This window comes from Neodiprion lecontei, chromosome 2 (genome assembly GCF_021901455.1).
Source record: "Neodiprion lecontei isolate iyNeoLeco1 chromosome 2, iyNeoLeco1.1, whole genome shotgun sequence".
Classification (NCBI taxonomy): Eukaryota; Metazoa; Arthropoda; class Insecta; order Hymenoptera; family Diprionidae; genus Neodiprion; species Neodiprion lecontei.
In genome coordinates this window covers 25568066-25590288 of record NC_060261.1, presented here as the reverse complement: position 1 = coordinate 25590288, position 22223 = coordinate 25568066, and the positions used below count along the sequence as shown (strand labels likewise).

The following is a 22223-nucleotide window of genomic DNA, read 5'->3' as shown; positions in this document are numbered from 1 at the left end:
GAAGTTTTTATATAGTTTAGTCCAGCATTGCGTGTGAAATTACGCTGGCTGTATTGCGTAGTCTTTAATAAAAGTCAAAGTAAGCAAGTTTTGCAATAGAAATGATAATCTTCTAATTGATTATACCGAATTGAATTTATTCAGAAATTATTTTTGAACAAAGTCAAAGTAACATCGCTGAAATTTAAGTGATGCTTGAGCATGGAAATCGCAATGTTCGATAGCGTTTTTACTGTTCTCGGAATAGATTTATACTTTCTTTTTTCCTAGTTGAATAGCTATTGTGTCATGTACATCGAAACCTATTGTTGTGAATTAGTTTTTGCAATTATTTAGCTGAGTAAAATTTCTGAATATTGTTGAAATTGGTAATCTTGCCAAGATTGAAACACTTTGTATAAAATGCAGGGCAGTTCGATATAATAAAATTATATTAAAACTTACACAAATCTTATAATAAAACTTTTATTGTAACAGTGAACTAAACTTGGCTGTGGCAGCTCACGTATCAGACAGAATCACCGATGAAGTGATTGAATCATTGTCTCGAAGTTACAAGACACTGGTAAGTAAATTGAATCTAAATAACAGTTTATAAGTTATTGTCAAGTGATCTATCAGCGTATCAAAAATTTATGTAGATGTTGATACATGACGAGAATTTCACAGCAAAAATGAAAGGCCTAATGGGTACAATTACAGATTTCCACAATCACTATCAAGCATAATTCAACTTGTAGAAATTTAAATATTCCATCAACAAGTATCGATAAAAATTAAATAGACAAAAGCTGCCGCTTATTATGGCATATCTGAGCAAGACTTTAAATTGGTTTTTCTTCATCAATTGAGTATGATATCCGTTTAAGCATCTGGTGTAGAATGATTGATTTTCCGTAACTGATTTTTTTTTGTTATTCAAATAAATCCCAAAACTAGTGTACCTATCCAGTCCAAAATCAAATCAACCTTAAGTTAAGACGAATTGATTGAGACCAAAGTCATCAAAATCTGTTGATTCGTTCACGAGAGATTAACTTTGAAAAAGATTTATTTTGTTATTTGAACAACTCAAATCTACTGGACCTATCGCATTCGAAATTTAATCCGTTCTGAATTAAGTTCAAAATCATAAAATTCCGTTCATTCATTATCGAGATATTGTGAAACAAATAAATTAATCACATACACACCCATCTGAAAATCGACAAAGATCATTGTACAGACTTTAAATCGTGGAGATTACTTAAACTCCACTTTTTATTTTCGGTGTCATTGCAATAACTTCCCATCTCTTATGATTTTCTGAAAGCAGAGAAGTGGAAAATTAAAAAGTTTTATTGAAATAGTATAATTCTTTAATGAAATATGCTCACGTTCATCACCCCAGTTCGCAGGAAAATATTATAGACTTCCCAATTTGTAATGTAATCAGAGTGCTCGTCCATAAAATACATAGACTATCTTCATCCTCATACAACCTGATTCGAATCTGAATCCAAACCAATGAAGTCTTTCCAATACTCTGTAACTCTTTAGTCAGGTTCCTAAATGATCCTGCAATACCGAATCTTAGAAGAAAAACTTCCAATCTTTTTTCAACGAAGTTATATTCAATTTTTCATAACGAATTAATAGTTTACTTAATTATATTAAATATAAAATTTCTGATCAATTATAAAACTACCTGAAGTTGTGTATAGATAGATCTCCTGGATTGCAATACATTCTGAACAATCATCAAAAATTTATTCGAATTTCTATTTTCAATCATTTTATTGCATATGATGCTAGTTTAATTCGATACGAATTTCTGTCTTGCAGATTGGCGATGCCGGCTGCCGAACCAGAAGCAGCACACCAGATGTGCTAAGATCAAGCGGATCCGTAAGCACTGGGGTCAGTAGCATGGGAGGAGTTTTGATAAAACCTGCTGGTAGAACTAGCTTAGACTCTGAAGAAGACGGTGCTGCTAGTCTCTCGTTCACCGACACCATTAGTCAACAGTCGAGTGACCAATCGCCAATGGTATGATATTTTAGAATGGCAAGAAATTGGAATATGAATAACGAATGCAGTGTAGACGAAAATAATATGATTTTGATAAAAAATTTGATTTATCAATGTTTAAAATGTTTAGAAATAAGTTTCGGAAACTCTAAGGCAATTCCACAAATTTACTTGAAACGTGAATTTTTGATATTTTTTCTGAAAAATCTATGTCAAATGTTTATGATTTCTAGGAATTTTGTAGAAACATCTTAAGCGGATTTCTAAAGTAAGAGTAATAGAAAATGATCATTTTATTGTTTCATCGTGACTAGACTAATGGACAGAATAGAATGAAACAAAATGCATTCGAAAGCTACGAATTTACACTTTGAAACCAAATAAAAAAAAAAAATTTCGATTGACGAAAACAGTACTCACGCGTGTAAACAAACGGAATACCCAAAATACAAATACCAAGACATTTTAGAATTGTTTGTATATGAGCCGGGTTTTTGATTTGACTTTTGTTTTTGAGAAATTTATAAAAACAATTCCGAAAATCTAAAAAAAAAAAAACACAAAATCTGATGAAAAAAAACGCAGCTAAACCAAATTTCCACAGGTGTTTAGAGGATATGCTGAATATTCTAAAAACTCTTGGTTTTTGCAATTCGGATATTTGGTTGGTTTATAAACGCGGATACCGTTTTTCCAACTGTTTTCTGCAGAGTTAGACTTGTGCCGACGCGACGGGACGTACAAGAGTTAATTTTTAAGATAACGGAATATTAATTTTTTTTTTGTTTTTGAAGCGAAAAGTTATAGCTCTCGAATGCATTTTATTTTATTCTGTTTCGTCCATTAGTCTGGCCACAATGAAACAATAAAATGATCATTTTCTACTGCTCTTCCCTTATAAATCCTTTTAATTTCTGTGCAGGAAACACTTTCGACAGACTTACAGAAAAACCTTGATATTTCTCGAGAATGTTTGAAAAATTTTCATAGTTATGATTTTATTAACATATTCTGATACAAATATTGCGATATTTTTTCGGCTGTATTCCAGTAAAATTTATTCCAACCGTTTCCTAAAAATCTTCTAATTTCACTCAGAAATCAATCCTAGTTTTCATAACACAGTTCTGTCAGAAAATACACAGAAACGTCAGACCTCACATCTTTTCAAATTGATAATACAAAATGAAGTTTTGAACAAAAATATGAGTCTCCTCGAGAAATTTGTCCAATTTTCACCTGAACTCGACTCTGTCGCTAACAGTCAAAAAGACGATAATTCGAAGTTTTCCAGTAGAATACAAGTTTGGAACGAATTTGAGCTGTTCCCAGCAATTCATTACACTTTCACCTCGGACTCTACTTACGATTAGTTACATATATTCAAAAACTTAAACTCTCGAAGTTTTTTAGATTTTCAATCGAAAATGAAGTTCCGAAAAAATTGACTTTTTTCTAGAAATTCTCAAGAATTTTTTTATATATCTGCGACATTGTCAGTATAATTAAAACTTTTCCAAAAAAATCATGCAAAGGTTTCCTCTAAACTGTGCGAAAATATGGCATATTTCTGAGGAAATAAAAATATATATATATGAAAAATTTTGGAGAATTTTCTTCACCAAGTAGTGAATAAAAACAATCAATTGATTTCGACTTAATATCTATCAATGATACATTGTTTCTGAGAAAAAATAGTCTACTTTATTATTTGAACATTTCTTCATGTATTCATAATAATATATTGAACGTTTGCTTTTCTATCACTTGCCAGAAGTTGGAATACCTGAATCTGGTAAGTATATAGCATGTAGATGTTTTATTTTGAAAAACAAAGCTGAATCAATTTCAAAAGCAAAATCTATTAAAAGAAAATTTGACAATCGGAATTCCATGTCACGTTCGTGTGCTTAGAAACGAAATTATGCGAAGTATTGAAAAAATACCTTAGAAGTTATGTCTATGTATATATCCGATACATCTGATAAGGAACACCAGTTTGGTGTCCCCTTGCAAGTTCGTTGCAACTCATGTACGTCATATAACATTGAGAAATAAAAGGCAGGTTTTTGTTCTTTATTGGTGAAAAAACGGTAAAAAGGGTCAAATCGACCCCCAAAAATGAGGACCCAACGGGTTGGTTTCTTGATGCGCTTGATGTATTTGAATGAAACCAATCACATAAAGCGCTTCTATCCGAAACTGAGAATCCATCCCATTGGGTGCTCATATTTGGGAGACGTTTTCGCCTCTTTAAATCTTTTTTCCTAATTGGACATCAAACTAATGTTGCTTGTGAGTTCAGAATGCGTTTCTATAATCTACTAATACAGAGAACTTCTCAACGCTTGGCCTTATTTCATCCGGTTTGGTTATACGCCACTTAATGAAACACTCGTTTAACAATATGTTAGTTACTAAACGGGACTTGCAGCTGGCCAATTCAGCTAGAGATATCGGGGGGGGGGGGGGGGGGGGGTCTGCGTATAAATCTAAGATGCCATTTCAAAAAAATATACTCACGATATAACTACCGTGCTACCAAATTATTTTACCAGTTCCATTTAAGGGATTACGTGGGTTTCGAAGGTTAAAAAACCATATTTTCTCCAATTAATATTCAATATAATAGAAGAATTATTTTATGCAAACTGTAAGCATATGAAGAAACAGTATTTTAACGATATTTCATCAAATTGTCATCCTAAAATTTTGAAAATTCAGCCGTTGAGAACTGGTTTTTGGAGATCCAGTATCCTCGCGGTGGACCCGATCTCTCAGAAACTGTTGCACCAATCTTATTTAAAATTCGCACACTTCTTCTAGATAGGATTGACTAGTGATTGAAAGAAGGATTTTGAAAAAAATTTAGATTTTTGAAGTTTTGGCAGAGTTGTATGCAAAAAAGCACAGTTTTCAGTACAATCTACACCATGCATTGCCTTGTAAAATAAGTTTTGATCGAAGGACAAAAAATCCTTTGTTCGATCACTAGTCAATCCTATCTAAAACAAGTATGCCAAATTTCAATAAGCTGCATTAGTTTCTGAAAAATCGTGTTTACCGCAAGGATATCGAGTCTCCAAAAACCAGTTCTCAATGACTGAATTTTCAAAACTCTAGCATGATAATTCATTGAAATATCGTTCAAATACTGTTCGTTCGTATTCTTAAAGTTTGAATAAAATAATTCTTTTGATGTATTGAAAAAAGATTAGAGATAATATGCTTTTTTCAAACCTTTGAAACCCAAGTAACTCGAACCTGCGCAAAACTGCGTCGTTCCCTCGGTGTACGAGGTCTATAATTATTGTGTTTTTGTAGTAGTAGTTGCAACATGGATTGCAAATATGTAATAACAGCATTTTGACGTGTACTGTCTTCTCCCATAGGCAACTCCACACTTATCCAATAAACGAAAAAGCTTGCACGGGCGCAAACTCAGGCCAAAGTCGGTCGTGGATTCTATAGAAGGCTTGTCGGCTGATGATATACCAGATTTGTTACCATCACTGCCAAAAAGTCAGGCTGAAGGTAAGTCAATTATTTATAAATGCACAAGCCTGCATAGTAATAACTTACCACAAAAACATTATCACACAAAGATAATTATGATATTGGTACCCGGATTTTTTTATCCATAATAAAACAGTTCAAAGTTGTTCTCCTCAATGTTGCCACCAAATTTTCAACTTACCGCTAACATCCAGAGCAAATTGAGAGACATCGTATTTTCAATTTAACAAATCACAATTTCCTTTTAGTTGAAGACTGCTTTCCCAACTAATTATTTATGAAGATACGCGATCGTTAAAAAAAAGGTGAAAGCTAAATACAAACTGGCCATTAGAAATACATGACACAAAATGACAGATCCTATATGGTGAACTAAAATGCAATATATTCTTCAAGCTTCAATAAGTTCTGCAAAAAAATTTGGACCGAGTTTTTAGTCTGAAAAAAAACCGGAATAAGAGAAAAATAAACCCTTTAAAAAGTCTCCAGCAGCGGTATTTGTTTCAATGATTGTAAACACGAGTGAAACAATATTTGTGCTACACAATAAAAATGATTCTGAACAAATCCGAATAAGACACGCTGAAAATTATGTATACTAATAATAATAATAATCGTCACCAATATCCGTTACACTATCGAGGGTTTGCCCCCATGAGTCGTTGGGGTTGTGCGTTGTCAAGGGTGGGAATGGATTAGTAACCATTATTATGCATCTGCAGTCGTCTTAAGATAATTAGGTATCAAGAATTTGAGAAAAGGTTTTATAATTAGAACTTGTTAAAACAGTCAGCCATAATGCTGCTCACTATTGCCCTTAGAGAAATGTATTTGCGTCTGTTTAAAAGCATTGGTCAAGTTAATTTGTTCATTTCTAGGTCGCCTCTCGAATAACAGAGCAGTGCTGTTGTATACTCAGCGTATACAATTCAGTTGTTCCAATAAATTATTTCTTCAAATTTGAACAAAAGTGACAAGAGTTGAAATATTATTAATCGCTCAACTGCATAGCGTTATTAATTCTGGAATCTTACCTTGAATCAGTAAACTAATGTCATAATGAAACCTCAATAATCGAAAAGCATTAACCTTCGCATTTATTTTAGCGATATCGGAAAACGAACACTCTTTAACAGAGTCATTGGACTCCGTTTCTGAGCTGCCAAATACAGTGGGACAACAGTTGCAACATTTAGTCAAGTCCAGACCCAGAAGGACTAAAACTAGGGCTCCGACAAGACCAATGTTACGGCCTGATCAACTCGCTGACGGCTTGGCTATTGGCGAAGGGCTCGATACATTCTTCAGACCAACAACACCCACAACACCTCTAGTATCTCCAACAAGTGATGACAGGTAAACAGAAGTATGCCTGCAATGAAGTTAGAGAATATACCGTATTAGTCTAAACATCAATTGACCTCCAATTCTATTACTTTATTTTAGTGATTTCTTTAATCAACCGAATATTCACCAAATTTTATACAAAAAATTAGCTATTATGACAAGGTGTATTCATTTGTTACCAAGCATATTTATTATTCATTTGAGCGTATTTATATATAATATTGAACTTTTGAACAATTTATTTATACTTCAGACTGAAAGCAGTCTAAAAATTAAAGTTCGAGATTTCAAGCTTCGCGGTTTTGTTGGTCAAAATTTATAACAGCTGGTTGATAACCAAGTTTGTTAGTTGCTAAAGCAAATATCTTAAAAAAAATTTGAATCGGCTTCACAAATAAGTCTGCGACCTTCGGATTTCTTCAAATTTCGAGTGCCAGAAAATTGTTGTTAATTGCTTCCCAACTTTTATTATTTACTCTCACACGGTTTCAAAAAAATCGGAACAAAAATTAAAATATATTTCCGGGAGCTGCTAGGTCTTTTGTGGATTTTGCAAAATTGCAGAATTTCTCAAAAATTCATGCACTAAATAATTTCTCCTTAATTAACTCTAATTGCTTTATAAATTTTGTTAATTTCTTCCGCACGGTTTTCAAGTAAATCTAAAAAAACGTGTCAGACACTGGATCCCCAGTAAAATGGCGCCAAATTCAAACAAGATTTCGGAACAAACTGACGGTTATTCTAACATATTCTAAAAAATAATATTTGCTTTTAGTTGCTTTTGAATTGCTCACAATTAATCTCTCATAAACCGTGCGGGAGCACTTAGCAAAACTTACAGAATTATTAGGAGCAATTACTTTGTACGCAAATTCTTTGGAAATTCTGCGGTTTAGCAAAATCTACGGAACGCCTAGCAGCTCCCGAAAATGCATTTTTCTTTTGTCCGATTTTCTCAAAAACAGTGAGAGCCAATAATCAAAATTGGGGAGTAATCAAGAGCAATTATTTGGCGCAAGAATTTCCAAAGAATTCTAAGGTTGCAGGCTAACTTCACTTGAGTGTCTAGTACGGATTTTGAGAGTGGAATCAGTTACCTAAAACCTCGACTGATATTCAGAACAATACGGTAAGTGGGTGATGTACCTACGCATGTGTTAGTTTTATTTATCAGAGGTCAAGAAATTTTATATGAAGTTTGTTCAAATTTATTAATGTATCTATCCACGACAGCAGTCTTTGATCCAATGTTAACAAAAATTCCGACGTGCGAGACAAACTGTCGGTCAAACTCATTTTTTAGCATATTTAACATGACTTATCGGATAATTGACGTTTCAGATAACTGACATTCGGATAATCGACGCTCTACTGTATTACGTTACGAACTAAACTTTTCTCGTTCATACAGTAATACTTACAATTGAAAATGAAAAGATATGCACAAAACGTGAAAAAAAATTTCGATCCGTATGCAATTTTTCATATGAACGACGTTAATAAAACACTGCAGGCATCGCGTCGATCTCCTCCGCAGCTCTCGAGCACTGAGCAGACCCTAATATAGTTGGAACGTGCTCCGATGCCTTCAACGCCACCGGAGAGGGTTACCGTCATAATGTAGTTGTGTCTTTCTCTGTGCAATTCAGTTCAAAATGTTAGTGTTAGTAGTTAGTGAGGTATCACATGTCCAGATTTTAAAAAATAAATATAGTATCTTACATTGTATATATATATGTATACTAGGAGGGCTTCGCCACCCTGCGCGCTTTGCGCGCCAACCTCCATTTTTGGATTTAGTTGGGAGAGGGGAGGGAAGGCGGTAAGAGGTCAGATTTTTGTAGGTATAGGGATGAATAATAGAAATCTGACCTCTTACCGCCTTTCCGCCTCGCTCCTAACCAAACCCTAAAATGGGGGTTGGCGTGTGAAGCGCGCAGGAGGGCGAGGCCCCCCTAGTTCTTATATAATATAGAACGATAACATATAGGTAGAAGTACCAGGTACTTGCTGAGAAAAGTACCTAGGTACAAGTATGGGTACTAAACAATGTACCTAGGTACTTTACAACACTGGGCATTTCCGGGTCAAAGATGAACGGGCTCTACCGGCTAGATGAAAAGTTTGCAAAACTTAAAAAATAAGTAATGATGCTGAGAAAATTCAAATAACACAAGCTGGTATATACAAAATTTGAGGACAGGGTTTATAATCAGAATGTTCACAATAATTAAATTCTGTTGTTATCTATCCGATATTGGTGGTTGATATTAAGGTTGTACAATTCAACCGGTTTTATTGATTAGGATGATTAACCTGGTTAAATAGACCCTAGCTGGTTAGCTAGTCAGGACGGGTCCCTGGTGGAAATGGTCCCACCGTGTTATTAGAGTGTTTTTTTTTTTTAGTGGATTCTGAAATCAGTGATATTAGAATGATATTCCAGTAAATCACTTAAATTCCACTGAATTATTTGGTGTAGTTGTAAAATTTTTCCACTGCGGTTTTATATAAATTACAGTCGGAAAATCCAGTCTGGTATCACTAAAATATCACTAATTTTATCCACTGGCTATCTCCAAATTATAGATCCCATACTTACGAAATTGACTAAAAAGGCGGTTTGGCAGTCTGAGGTATATTGAAGGGGGACCTTTCCGAGTACTAGGCTAACGGTATTTTGTTCAAAAGGCCTTACCTCTAGAAAACATTTTCGGGAGATTCCCTTTTGCACTACATATACCTTTGACATTCATGATCTAGCGAGCAAGCAAGCGTGGTGTAGTGGGTAAGGTTGGTAACTATCACGCTGGTGGCCCGAGTTCAAGACTCACCATTTTTATTTTATTTTATTATAAGTGTAATTGAAGTGAAATCTCAATGTAACATCAATACAATTTCAGTGGGACGGAATCCGCCAGGGGTTAACCGTCCACAATGATTAAAAGTTAACAGGTTAACTTGTGTTCGAATTTGCTCAGAATCATTTTCGGTACACAATAGGGATGTTTGGATTGTGTCCACCATCTCTGGTGTAAAAAACAGGTAGATATGTTTCAGACAGTGGAGTCTGGTCATCCTTAATTATCTTGAAGGTCAGCGACTTTCTTCATGTATGGTTCATCACATTCCAGAACTGACATTTTCTGTCTGAAACATGATGCATTAGGCTAATAATGTATAACTTTATGCTGATTCCAGTTCGTTACACACATTTCCAACCGATGGAAGTCCCAACCTTTCTTTAACAAGCCACAAAGGCGTAGCATCTGATATCAAAGTTGATGGTGATAAGAAGCAAGGCCGAAGTTCTCCAATGCTCAAGACTTTGCTTGAACCAACGCCAAGATCAAGATCTACCGACAATTTGGAGAAATTTTCTCCACTGATTGGTCGAAGATCTCAAGGGGATTCGCCGCTGACTTCGTCTCCTCTTGCTCGGCGAAACACAACAGAGAGTGCACAAAGTCACGAAACAGATGGGATAAAAAAAGATATTAGTAGCGAGAGCATCAAAGACGGTTTGGTCGACATTTCAAAAAGGAGTACTTTGCCAATAGCCAATTCGGGCTGTACAAAAGATGAAACGAACAGCATAATACACTCGGGAACAACGGGTAGCTTTAAAGAAGGATTTATTGACAATGTTAAAAGAAGCATCAACAATGTTCTGCATGTTTCAAAAGATCCCATGTCTGAAAATGGGAAACGAAATTTACCTTTGAGTAACGTTGGCACATCAGCCCAAAAAGATGCAATAAAGAATGTTACAACTGCATCTGCAACATCGAACGTTATCGAAGTCGACGGAAAGAAAAATATCAACAAGCGAATAACAGTTGATGTTAAACCAGTCAGTCCGTGTATATCTTCGGTAAAGTTGCGTTCAACTGGGTTTGACTTGCGGAGTCCGACAAACGGCAGTGGGCCAAAAAGTTTAGATGCTGAAATATCAAAGTCTCCTATTCTCAGGCCAATTAATAGAGGTGAAGGTTCATCTACTGGCGATCTCGCAAAATGTGGATATCAGATCAAAATGAAACCAGCTCCACCGACAGCCCCAAAACCGAGACCATGGAGCATGGCAACTGACAGAAAATCAGGTAAAACATGGTTTTACATAGGATATGTCGCAGCTATCGAGTAAAAAATCGTTAATTAATTGATTTGTCTCATAAATTTCACGCTTGTAACGATGGTATATTGTGAAATCAAGTTCCTCATAATTTGTTTACGTACTTCTGATATTCTGATGCATTTTAATTAAACTAATGTTCCATTTCGTTACTGCCATGTTGCTGTTGCTTATCGTTATTTACTCGTACTATATTACTGTCGATTAACGTTTACTTATGCTGCTAGTCAATTCGCTTTTGGAAAGATTTCATTATTATACTTTACTCGTACTCGATCTTTTTTCATATTTCCTCTGTTATCAGAGAAACAAGAGAAGATGGGAAGGGAATTGTACGTATTTTCTTGCTTCGAGTACATTTTTTCTTTTCTTTTCTATCTTAATTTCAAAATTCATCGTAGTCATAAAGATCTGGGTAAATCTCGACATTGCTGATCCATGATCTCATCGATTAATAGAGTTGAATTATTTTGCACATGTGCAGTTGGTCACTTACCTTGCTAAATTTCACCGTTTCCTGTTGGTATACTACAAATGAAGCATGTTACATAAATGTTGCATGATGTAACATATCTTGAAACTATGTTTCAGGGGAATTCAACTTACTAAGCGACGGATCTAGTCCTAATACGTCAGCTGGAAACACACCGGATTCGGGAGATGCATTAGATGAATCAATTGACAGCAGTCTCAGTGGGCCAGCATCTCTTCCACCAACTCTGTCTGGTAGCAGCACAGCTAGTTCGTTGAGCAACACGAGTACAGAAAAAAGATCTGTAAGAGAGCTTGCGGCTAGTCTGAATAAAGTACAGACAGACAAAAAAGAAGAAGGTAAGTACGTGATAATTATGCCAGTTGTATGAATTAATACTATGCATCACATTCACTGAAATTTTATAGTGAAATCGAATCACTGCTAGTCAAGCTCTTACTTGCAGAAAATTGTTGTATGAGTGATTCTCACTAAAACTGAATAGATTCCATATTTTAGACCTCTGAAATTCACTTGACTATTATTTCCAAATTATTATAGTAAAGAGTCGGTTTTTAAAAATTAATTGTAAATAACGTGTGTAAATAACGTGTGTAAACAATGTGTAACAAAAGTACTAAAACTAAAATCACACAGTACGTTTGTAATTGGTGGTTGAGTCAAAAAGAGTTAATTAATAATTACTTTTATAATTCACATATGTATATAAAAAAAAACACCCACCTTTGAATCACCAGGCTGATGCTCTAGAGACAAGGCAAGATACAACTAAAACGTTAAAGACCAAATCTTTAGGGTCAAAAAAGAAAAAGAATTTGGTCATGTCACTTTTGTTGCAAGTGAAGGTGTTAACAGCTGAGTGTTGACTTGGTTTTCTTTAGACGGAATGATATATTTTTTCTCCTAGAATCCGAAAGTGTATCAAATTGTGCTTCAATAAGTACTGGTATGCATATGACATAAACTCGATAGGCTGAGATGATATGAGCCGAACAAAGTGGTGTGAATAGGGTTCCTCACAAAGTAAGAGTAACTCATCGGTATGATAGAAAAACTCGAGTACCCTTGGATTCAAGTACTGAAAAGAATCAGATTATTTTATATAAGATCGCAATGATCAGATAAAGGGTAAATAGAATTTTCTTTATTTTATTTCCTATTCATTGAAACATCGTAACCGTTTTTTTCTGGAATTCACTATAACACACCAAGTATAGGCCATACATACACCGATACTTTTTGATGCACTTTCAGATTCAGTGGAAAAAATATACCATTCTATTTTACAAAAACTAAGTTGCCTTTTATGTGTAGTTGACGGCACTACTTGCAACAAACTTAATACGGCCAAATTCTTTACCCCCTTGAATCCCAAAGACTTTGTATGTGTATGGGAGGTGATTTCATTGATTTCGACGTTGACGTGATATATCCAAATATGTAAGTTCACGTATTGCACTACTTAAAAAAGGGCTTAACAGTGCGATTTTGTATTCAATTCTCAACAAAAACACTCCAATTCCATTTGACGCAGAAACAAAGAAATTGCATTCTTTTTGCAAACTTACTATTGCCATTTCGTAGAAAGCATGCCTTTAATTTTTCTTCGTTTCTCAACCTGTTCCTTGATATAGATTTAGGGCGATTGAAAAAAATTATTCTGTGTACCGAGAGGAAGTAGTGACAGTTAGCAAGTTGATCTATTGGCTGCGCATGTGCGACCTTTGACGCCTTCTTCTGCAGGCTGGCCACCCCAAGCTTCAGCCGCCAAACGCGGCATGTTGAGGTTATGTAGAGAATGCATCTTTTCTTAGGTCCAGAAAATCACATATAATTTACAAGTAATTGTAATGATTTGACATGGTTCAGCAAACTTTTATTCTTAACTGAGTGACGACTCAGTGACCATCTAGTGATTACTACACATCATCACAACAACATAACCTCAATTCGCCACTGACGCGGAAGCAGCTCCCTGTTACCAGCTTTGCCAACCTATCAGACGAATATTTCTTTGAATAGCGCCAAAACAATTCTTCTAATTCCTTATTTAGACAGCTCCATAATAATTCTTCGTATTTCTCATATTCAAGAGTGATGTTTGACGGTATTGAAACTCAATCAGTACAGGAATAAATAATACATTTAATTTTTTCGTTTCATAACATGGACAATTTTCCCAGAAACATATAATGATAATTACCGAACGAGATAAGACGGACAGATTTATATCATACAAACTGAATTATAAGTATAAAGATATTAGGAACTTTTACTTACATAATACGTTTTTATATATAACATTTAAGACCAATAACTTGTCGAATAAGTGCGTTTGAAAATTGCAGACGTTTTCTAATTCGTACATATTATCTCAAGAAGCTCACAATTGGTTGATTTTTAGTTTATTGTTTCAATTTCACAGACCATTTTTAATGATTTCGCCATCAGTCTTGTGATTTCGTCAAAGGTTTTTAAATTTTCTTCAGATTCCGACTTAAACAATAATATTTCTTAATAAGAGATCAACTTTTCTTTTCTCTTTGAACGGACTCTAATATTTTTAGATCAAAAGAATTTCCTTCAGGGTTGGCAATCTACATGTTACCGCCTATTCAGTCCATACGATAAAAGTGTCCGGAGAGTTGACGGTAGTCACCAGACAGCGCCAGCTACGCAGTGGGGCCTGAAATCTTTGAAATGCATGGTTAAAATATGGTATAAATGCTAATTTTTTTCTTCATGACAAAAATAATCTTGCACATCTGCTTATACAATAGAAACTTAAGATTTTTGGTATTGTTGAATGCAATAAGTACTGGTGAAAATGGCGAAATGGTACTGTTTTGAGATATGTGTTTAAATACATTCTCAGAAACCCCAAATTATAATTATTCAAGTGATATGAGACAGAAGTACCACAATAATGCTGGAAATACCAATCAATGGAATTTCATAAATAATATAAAAATTATAATATTCGTTTGCACTAAATTTCACCACATTGCTGTGTATAAAATCGTTAAATATTGAATAAATAAAAGTACTAAAATTGTGTGAGCTATAAATTCTTGAATGTTGATTGAATATTGATATTAAATATTAATTGTTGTATTTTGAGTGCGTTTTAAAAACGGGACAGGTAATATTGATAAAATAATCCAAAAGTTGTGCAGTAACGTTTCGGGTATAGAAAGCATAGATATTCGAAAGTATTGAAATTTTTAACTGTAATATACGTATATATTTCATAAATTTTTTGTTCACATGCAAATGAATTATTAAAGTCCTTTCTTTTCACACAAACATGATAAATATTATTACCACATAAATAGATAAATAAATATTTCTCAATTGACAAATTTCCAAGTTTTTACTAGATTCGCAGCTTCCTTCTCTTTTAAACTTTCTTTCTACTGCTCAGTGTTAGTCATAATTATTTTTGCAAACCGACGCATTTGACTTTGCAAATATTTTTATTAAACTGTTAAAAAGAAATGGCGAGATGATTGTTTAATCACTAACATTAATGAATATTCCCGTTTTTGCCATATGCCTTTGAACAATGCCGGTCCACTGCATAGCTGGCGCCGTTTGGTGGCCGCCGTCAATATCTGGTACAATTTCAACTCAGAGTAACAGGGGGCTGGCGCAGTAAAGTTTGGCAGCTCATGCCCTGTTTTGATTATATTGGCTTCTCTGCCTTGCAAACGCAAATATTCCCGCAACATATTCTCGACGACCAACAGATTTGAACTATCATATAATATGCATGCGCAGTTAGTCTGGTCAGTCTGGTAACTTTTACTATTTCTCTTGGTATAAATCACGAAAGTGATGAGAAATAACATTTTTTTTAATTACTCATTTCAAAAGCAATATGTAGTTAAGTTTTAGAAATGAAATTTATAATGTTTGAATCAAACATATATTTGAAAATTGCTAATGTTTGACCAGAAACCATTTTTTTTTCTTCGCTTTAGTCACTGATTTTTAAAAAATTTCAAACAATCATTTCACGCGTCTCGAAGCTTTTTTCTGACGAACAGCTTGCTCTACGAAAAAATCGCCAAAACGTGAAATGTTTGACTTCACATCAAGTTTTTGGTAGCAAATATTTCGAACATACACCATTAACGCAAAATTCGAGGTTCCCATAATATTCCATCTTCGATTTTGAAAACTTTTCGCGTTTTCATAGATTAGATGAAAGTTTGAAACCCTGATCCACAATGAAACGAAATTTTTTCGACTTATTATCAATTTCTTATTCAAGACCTTCTGAATTAGAATTGACTATGACTTACCGAATTTCCACGTATTTTCCAGTTATTTTTTTTATAACGGGTATAATTGTAATTGGTGGCACTAAATTTGAAGAACATTGAAAAGTAACAAAATTATTCCAAAGTTGTGTTAATTAAATTTATTCATTTGTTATTTTTTTTACCCAATGCAACGCCATGAATGAAAGTGATAGTCAAAACCGATGAAAATCAAAATAACCGACACATTTAGAAATTCGGTATGCATTACTCTGTGTAATTTCAGAAGGTCCGCATTAAAAAATTTTTAAACACATCAAGAACAATTTATCCCTCCCTAGACTGGGGCTCTCTCTGAAATGCTCTGAAATTTTTGAAATTATCTTGGAAAAAATTGACCTCAAAATCATCTTTGAGTGACGTCTAAAGTTCGAAATTTTGTACCCTTTTGACTTGATCGAGAATTACACGTATAGAGTTTTACTCGTCAAAGTATGCATGTAGTTTTTTACTTATTTTACCTCATTATTTTTTTTTCAAGCTTTACCTGTGTTGTTTCAAACACTTACTGTATAACTCCGTTTATTCATCTTTACTGATTAATTTCGCAATTAATAGATGTAACGTATGGTGAAAGAGAAATTTCTCATTTTTTTTCTGCTGCCGACGATGTTGCTTTTTGATCTAACACTTTTTGGCACTTACAAGGACACCTTGCGAAGTGTCCTCCGATTTTGATTAAATATTTTAGAGTTCTGAAGTAGTTCAAAACATTCCACATATGTTTTTTTTTTTACGCGGAAATTGATTTCTATGGGGTGAAATTTATTGAAAAATTTGTTTCTTTTGATTTTTCAGTTATAGTTCATGAACGGTACACGTTAGACAAAAGGGTTTAGTATGCAGTAAAATCATTAAATTGTTCGCGTACTATACTTATATATCGTTCTATATTATATAAAGATATCGCCGCCTCCGCCGCCGCTGCCGTGTCAAGAATCTCAAACTTAGTCGAAGTTACCCGAACTTGCCCGAATCTATCCGGAAATACCCGAACCTAACCTACACACTACACATACCGAACTTAACCTAACCTATTCCGAACTGACCCGAACTTGCCCGAACGGCTATGGGGGTTGGCGCGCGAAGCGCGGAGAGGGACGAAGCACCCCTTAGTATATATATATAGAAGTAAATATTTTTCTTGAAAATCTAGATTTTTCGTAAGAGTTTTTCTTTATTTTGCCAATAAAAAAAAAATTGCAAAGGGTAAAATTGTTCCGAAAAATGTGAAAAAATTCTCAAAAATCCCATGTGACATATAAAATTGTTTCAGCAACCATCCATAGTAAAATACCTTTCGCTTCTAATTTTTATAACGTTTTTTTCGAAAAAAGCTTAAAAACAATACGAAGAATAAATCGGCCCACTCCGGCTCCTAGCTTAAAAATTTTGATTTTTGACGCAGGATTTTTCAGAACTTAAAAAATTTTTAATTTTGGTCGATCTGTTACGTCCTCCAGACCTTAGATTCTTTTCCCACATTCCTACTGCTACCTTATACCCCGTATCCTCTTCTTATTACTTCGTTGTCTCTGTTCCCATAACGCGTCTGCAGAATGCTCCCCCTCCCCCTGCCCCTGCACTGCAGCTAGCCAGTACTTCACACTCCTTCTCCCCATAGACTCGCTCTCAAGTCCTCATTCATTCTGACAACACCAAAAAGAACTCTCTCCCTTATTCCTTCCTTACGTTTCGTTGCACTCTCCATGTCTTTAAGAATAAGTCAATCGTCCACACAAACATTCATCTCCTCAATGTAACTTCCTCCCACTTCCTCTGATTCTTCGTACGTGCGTGTAGTCGACGGGTTACGAACCTGAAATAGGCCGTAATAACATTACGGCTGGGTGTGGATGCGGTCATCGATAGCCGCTCATCGTGACCACCCTCAACCACTCCGTAACAGATCTATAAAATCGTTTCTAAAAATTGTAGAAAATTCAAATTGAGTCGAAAAGAAAAGAAAAAGCAGAGTACCTTTCAAAGTGAGAACAATCATAGAAAAAATCGCACGTCAAATCTGAGAGGTCAAGGGTAAAACCCAGGTCGAATTGGCGTGGAATGCCCCACATATATTTTGTAAATAAATAAATAATTATTTTTCTTGAAAATAGAAACAAAAGAAAAAAAATACGTTGAATCTCAAAACTCTTTCATTTCACAAAACCATAACTTTTACAGTTCCATTGAGTGTCGTTATCTACGGAATACGTGCGCTCATTCCACATTATTCTGTTCCTACATTTAGTTGGAAATGCAAACATTGTTCTCAGGTATCAAATTGATTTTTGCAATTCATATTAATTTATAGAAAAGAAATAATTGAAAAACTTCGAAAATTTTAATGTATTTTACATTCAAAATTTCAATCGCCTCCTGGCACGTGTTAGTATTAACCGAAAAATTCTATGATCGCAGGAGATTAATTTTCTGTAATATAAACATATTTTTTGGATGCAATCGAAAAAATTCCAAAACAACTAAAATAACGGAGGCCTAGTATGTATTTAATTTTGTTCTATTTGGTTAGTACTAAAAAAAAATATCGGCACCCTGATACCCCCCTATGTTGACCAAGGTTACCACAACATTATCGAAAACTTTTGTCATTATTCAGAGTTTACATTTTTTTACTAACAGAAGTTTTTATCGATCCGAAACATTGGTAGATATGCATTTTAAAATTTACTTTTGAAGGACATATGTAACGTTTAAATTACTGTATGTTTTCAAGTTTCTTCATCGCAAATATATAATACATATACGCGAAAAAACAAATAATTTTGCAATCAATACTTCATTTTCATCCCACCCTCTCCAAAAATTATGCTCAAACAATAAAATACTTGTCCTTTTTGAAAGAGCTCTTTCCCATCTTAGGATTTTTATTTACAAATATTCAACTGGAATGCGATTCTCCATAGGGATACGAAATATCTAGGCAAATATCATAAAATGCATTACACATTTATGCAGCAACCCTAGCTAAAAACTTGATCGTAGCTTCCAGCCCTGAATCGTCACATACCGGTAAAACCGAAAACCACAACATGGCAGCTTCTCCATACTCTAGATACCTACAAAGTCAACACTCGAAACGAATGAAAACACGCCCAGATATGTTTTAAAATACTAATTTTTTGAATAAATAATCAGCAATTTTTTAAAATATGCATAGTTCTCATATTAGAAGTAAAGTACGCAAAATGTGCAATGATTTTGCCATAGAAACTTCTTACCTTGCACCATTTGTGAGCTATAATCGAAAAACCAAATTACTGCATCTTTTTGAAACTGAATTTTACCTCTGAGGAATGGGACCAGCAAAAAAAAAAAAAGTAAAGCAAACCTACATGCGTTGTGTGTCTAATATTTTAATCCACGGATCCTGCAAAGTTTATTAAAATGCGAAGGGGACACCTCGCGTGATTTCCGTGTAAGTCTACAATTGTATTCACATCATACTCACAATTGTAATAACTCATACATTGAAACATACGAAATATTCTAAAAATTTACCAAGAATATGCAAAAAGTCAATGGTTGGGTCAGCCCATGTACCTCAAAATTATTATTCAATTACGCACAATGTTTATTTTCTTTATATTCCTCACTGATATGCAACACAGTAGATTCTTGCAACATACCTACTATAGATTGAAAAATCGTTCAAGATTTTAAATGCTTGCACGCATCTTGCTAATATATTGAAATGAGTAGCATCTCAGTTTGTAAAATGATGAGAAAAATTTCTTTTTAATTACGCTATTGATAGTAAAATCTGGTTATTACAATTGATTTTTTAAACATGAATATGAATATATACGTATAGTTCGTTTTACTCTAATATTACAAATTGAATACATTCATATTTTTTGTAATTTTTATGATACAATTTCGCATATTTGCATGATAAACTTCGCATATTCATTAGTTTTTTTTTGTAAATATGCTTTTAGAACATTTAGTGCCTGCTGCATGGCGATCAGTGCTTCGACGTTCAGTTGACCAACAAGATGTTCAGGTATTTTTCGTTTCAGTTTATTTATATTAACATTAATTTTCATGTATATTACACAGCTGTATGTTTGCTGAAACTAATTTAGTGTACACATGGAGATAGTAATTCTGAAACACCTAATTTGGACAAGTTGGTTACGTTGGCCGACCAGTCGCTACGGGCTGAACACTGATCTCTATACTAATTGGTTGACTGACTAGCGTCCTTGATCTGAATCGATTAGAAGCACATGAAATCGACACCAGCGCTTCAATAGCCTCAATGAAACTAATGAATCACGTGGTTCACTGTGTATGTCATTGGTTAAAGTGACAGAACCATGTGATTAAATCAGTTTCTGATAGGCTATCACTCACATAACAAGTATTGCAGCGCTTGTGTCGATTTTCGGGACTTCTAATCAGCACAAGCCGAATAATCAGTGGGGCCGAATCTGCATTGCCAATGTAACCGAGTTGTCTAAAAAATTAACCGTTTCAGAATCACTATCCTCACGTGTACAGTTTACGTTTTAACATGTCTAAATTTTCAACCTGTTCGTATAATCGCTATGAGTATCGGGGTCATTTATTGCTGATATTTTTGATAACTTTTTTTTCGAAAATTCTCAAGAATTACGTTTTAGACTGTTCTGAAAAGATTAAAAGAATGATGTATTATTTCGAGAAAACTGCGAATTATTGTAATAACAGTAACAATAATCACCAACACCCACCATGCCCGATAGTGCAGTTATGTCCCTGTGAGCCGTTAGGATTGTGCGGGGCAAGGAAGGGGATGGATTAATAACTTCTATTATGTGGTTGCTCACAAGAGACACAGAAATCTATAAAAAACCTTGTGCAGGTCAAAAAGACTAAAGACCAGGAGACTGAATTCGGGTGGTGGGGGTAGGCGTGTGTATGGCACGGTCTTACATACAGGTCTTGCAACGAACTGAAATTTGAGTGGTGGGGGTAGCCGCGTTATTGTCCAAATTTTTTTTTGCCACTATTGGTCACTACGTGGCGCTGTCAGTTATTCATAGACAAATGAGTGACATTGCACGTAAGGTTATCTGTGTATGAGTATCAAAAAGTTTGGTTAGGGTTCCGCCAAATAATAATAGTAAGCTTATGAATAACTATATGTCGATGAGAATATTGGCACAATGTAATACTGCGCAATCAAATCAAAATAATTCGATTCTCTCTCCCTACCTTAAAACAGGTGAATGTAGAGATGCGCACTATCGGATTGCGCAAGTATTCTACGCTTAGCAGCGCCGCCAAGCGGCTGCCATATATTAGCCTACCTCAAACTACGGGCTTGGATAGGAGTTTGGTCTCCTGGTCTGTAGCCTTCTTAGCACAGGTGTAGCCAGTCCAAGTTCCAACCTCAGCTTGTCGATTTGGCGCTTGAACGATGTGACTCATCTTACAGTTTTTGCGAGCTGGAGCTCAGATCCTCATCTGCACACTGGGGATTTTAACTCGAGTCCTCCCGATCCACAATCGCGGACGCTACGTAATACGCTACTACGGTCGATCAGATAACGTCTGTGGAATTAGAAAATTTCTATAGAACTTCTGGAGCAAACTCATATTCTTCCGAAACTTCGTTCTCTATTGAAAATTAGTCCAGGAGTTAGTGGCTACGAGCCGCAAAAAAATTGATCGAATCTGAAAACATGCACGCAGCTTAACCCATTAACGCCCGAAATGACATTTTTCATAGAGTCATGTTTGACCGATTGCCAACAACGCTAGGACAATGGGATTTTAATAAAAATTGGTACCCGACTATTTCAAGGGTACCCTTTCAGAATATCGAGGTTAGAAGCCATGAAAATTAGATTTTCTATGGAAAATTTACAATTAAAAAAATAAAAACAGCGAAATTTCGGTGTAGTTATTTTGAAAAACTATCCATATAGAACCTTTATAATACTCAAATCAGACTCTTTTCTGCAAAAATCGTGGAATTTTTATCTGTACTTTAAAAACCTATTGGTTAAGAATTTTTTTTTTTATCAATTGTTTGCAAAATAGCGACTCGAAAAGGGTGAAATTTTACGTAAAAATCAAATAATGGTTTCTTGCTTGATTTATCGAGCTAATTGTTATATCTTGGGTTCAACTTTGGATATAACCTTGATTCAGTGTTTGAATTTCGAAAATTATGAAAATTTTGAAAATTAAAAATGGCGGATTCAAGACGGCGGATGAAATCATTGAAAAAACGTTATTTGGCGCAAGAACCATGATCCCAGAGTTTTTGGGGTCGCTGATTACGAATCTGACGTCAGTTTTGAAAGACTACAAAATGGCGAATTCAATATGGCGGACAAAAAATCAAAATTACACGATCCTGCCCACAAATTTTATCTCA

At 34.7% G+C, this 22223-nt stretch overlaps 1 protein-coding gene across 3 annotated transcripts in view; it reads left to right on the top strand.

Annotated features, from left to right (window-relative positions):
• LOC107221015 (F-actin-uncapping protein LRRC16A) overlaps positions 1-22223 on the top strand; it is a 95956-nt gene that overhangs the window by 68968 nt on the left and 4765 nt on the right. The window contains exons 17-24 of one of the 3 annotated variants that reach the window (XM_015659852.2): positions 478-565; positions 1825-2028; positions 3785-3805; positions 5403-5544; positions 6633-6882; positions 10078-10979; positions 11603-11842; positions 19792-19856. In XM_015659852.2, the coding sequence (XP_015515338.2) occupies positions 478-565; positions 1825-2028; positions 3785-3805; positions 5403-5544; positions 6633-6882; positions 10078-10979; positions 11603-11842; positions 19792-19856 (1912 nt within the window). Of the gene's footprint in view, positions 1-477; positions 566-1824; positions 2029-3784; positions 3806-5402; positions 5545-6632; positions 6883-10077; positions 10980-11602; positions 11843-14071; positions 14420-19791; positions 19857-22223 lie in introns of those variants that run through there. The other 2 variants (XM_046732492.1, XM_046732493.1) reach the window with 2 other exon arrangements.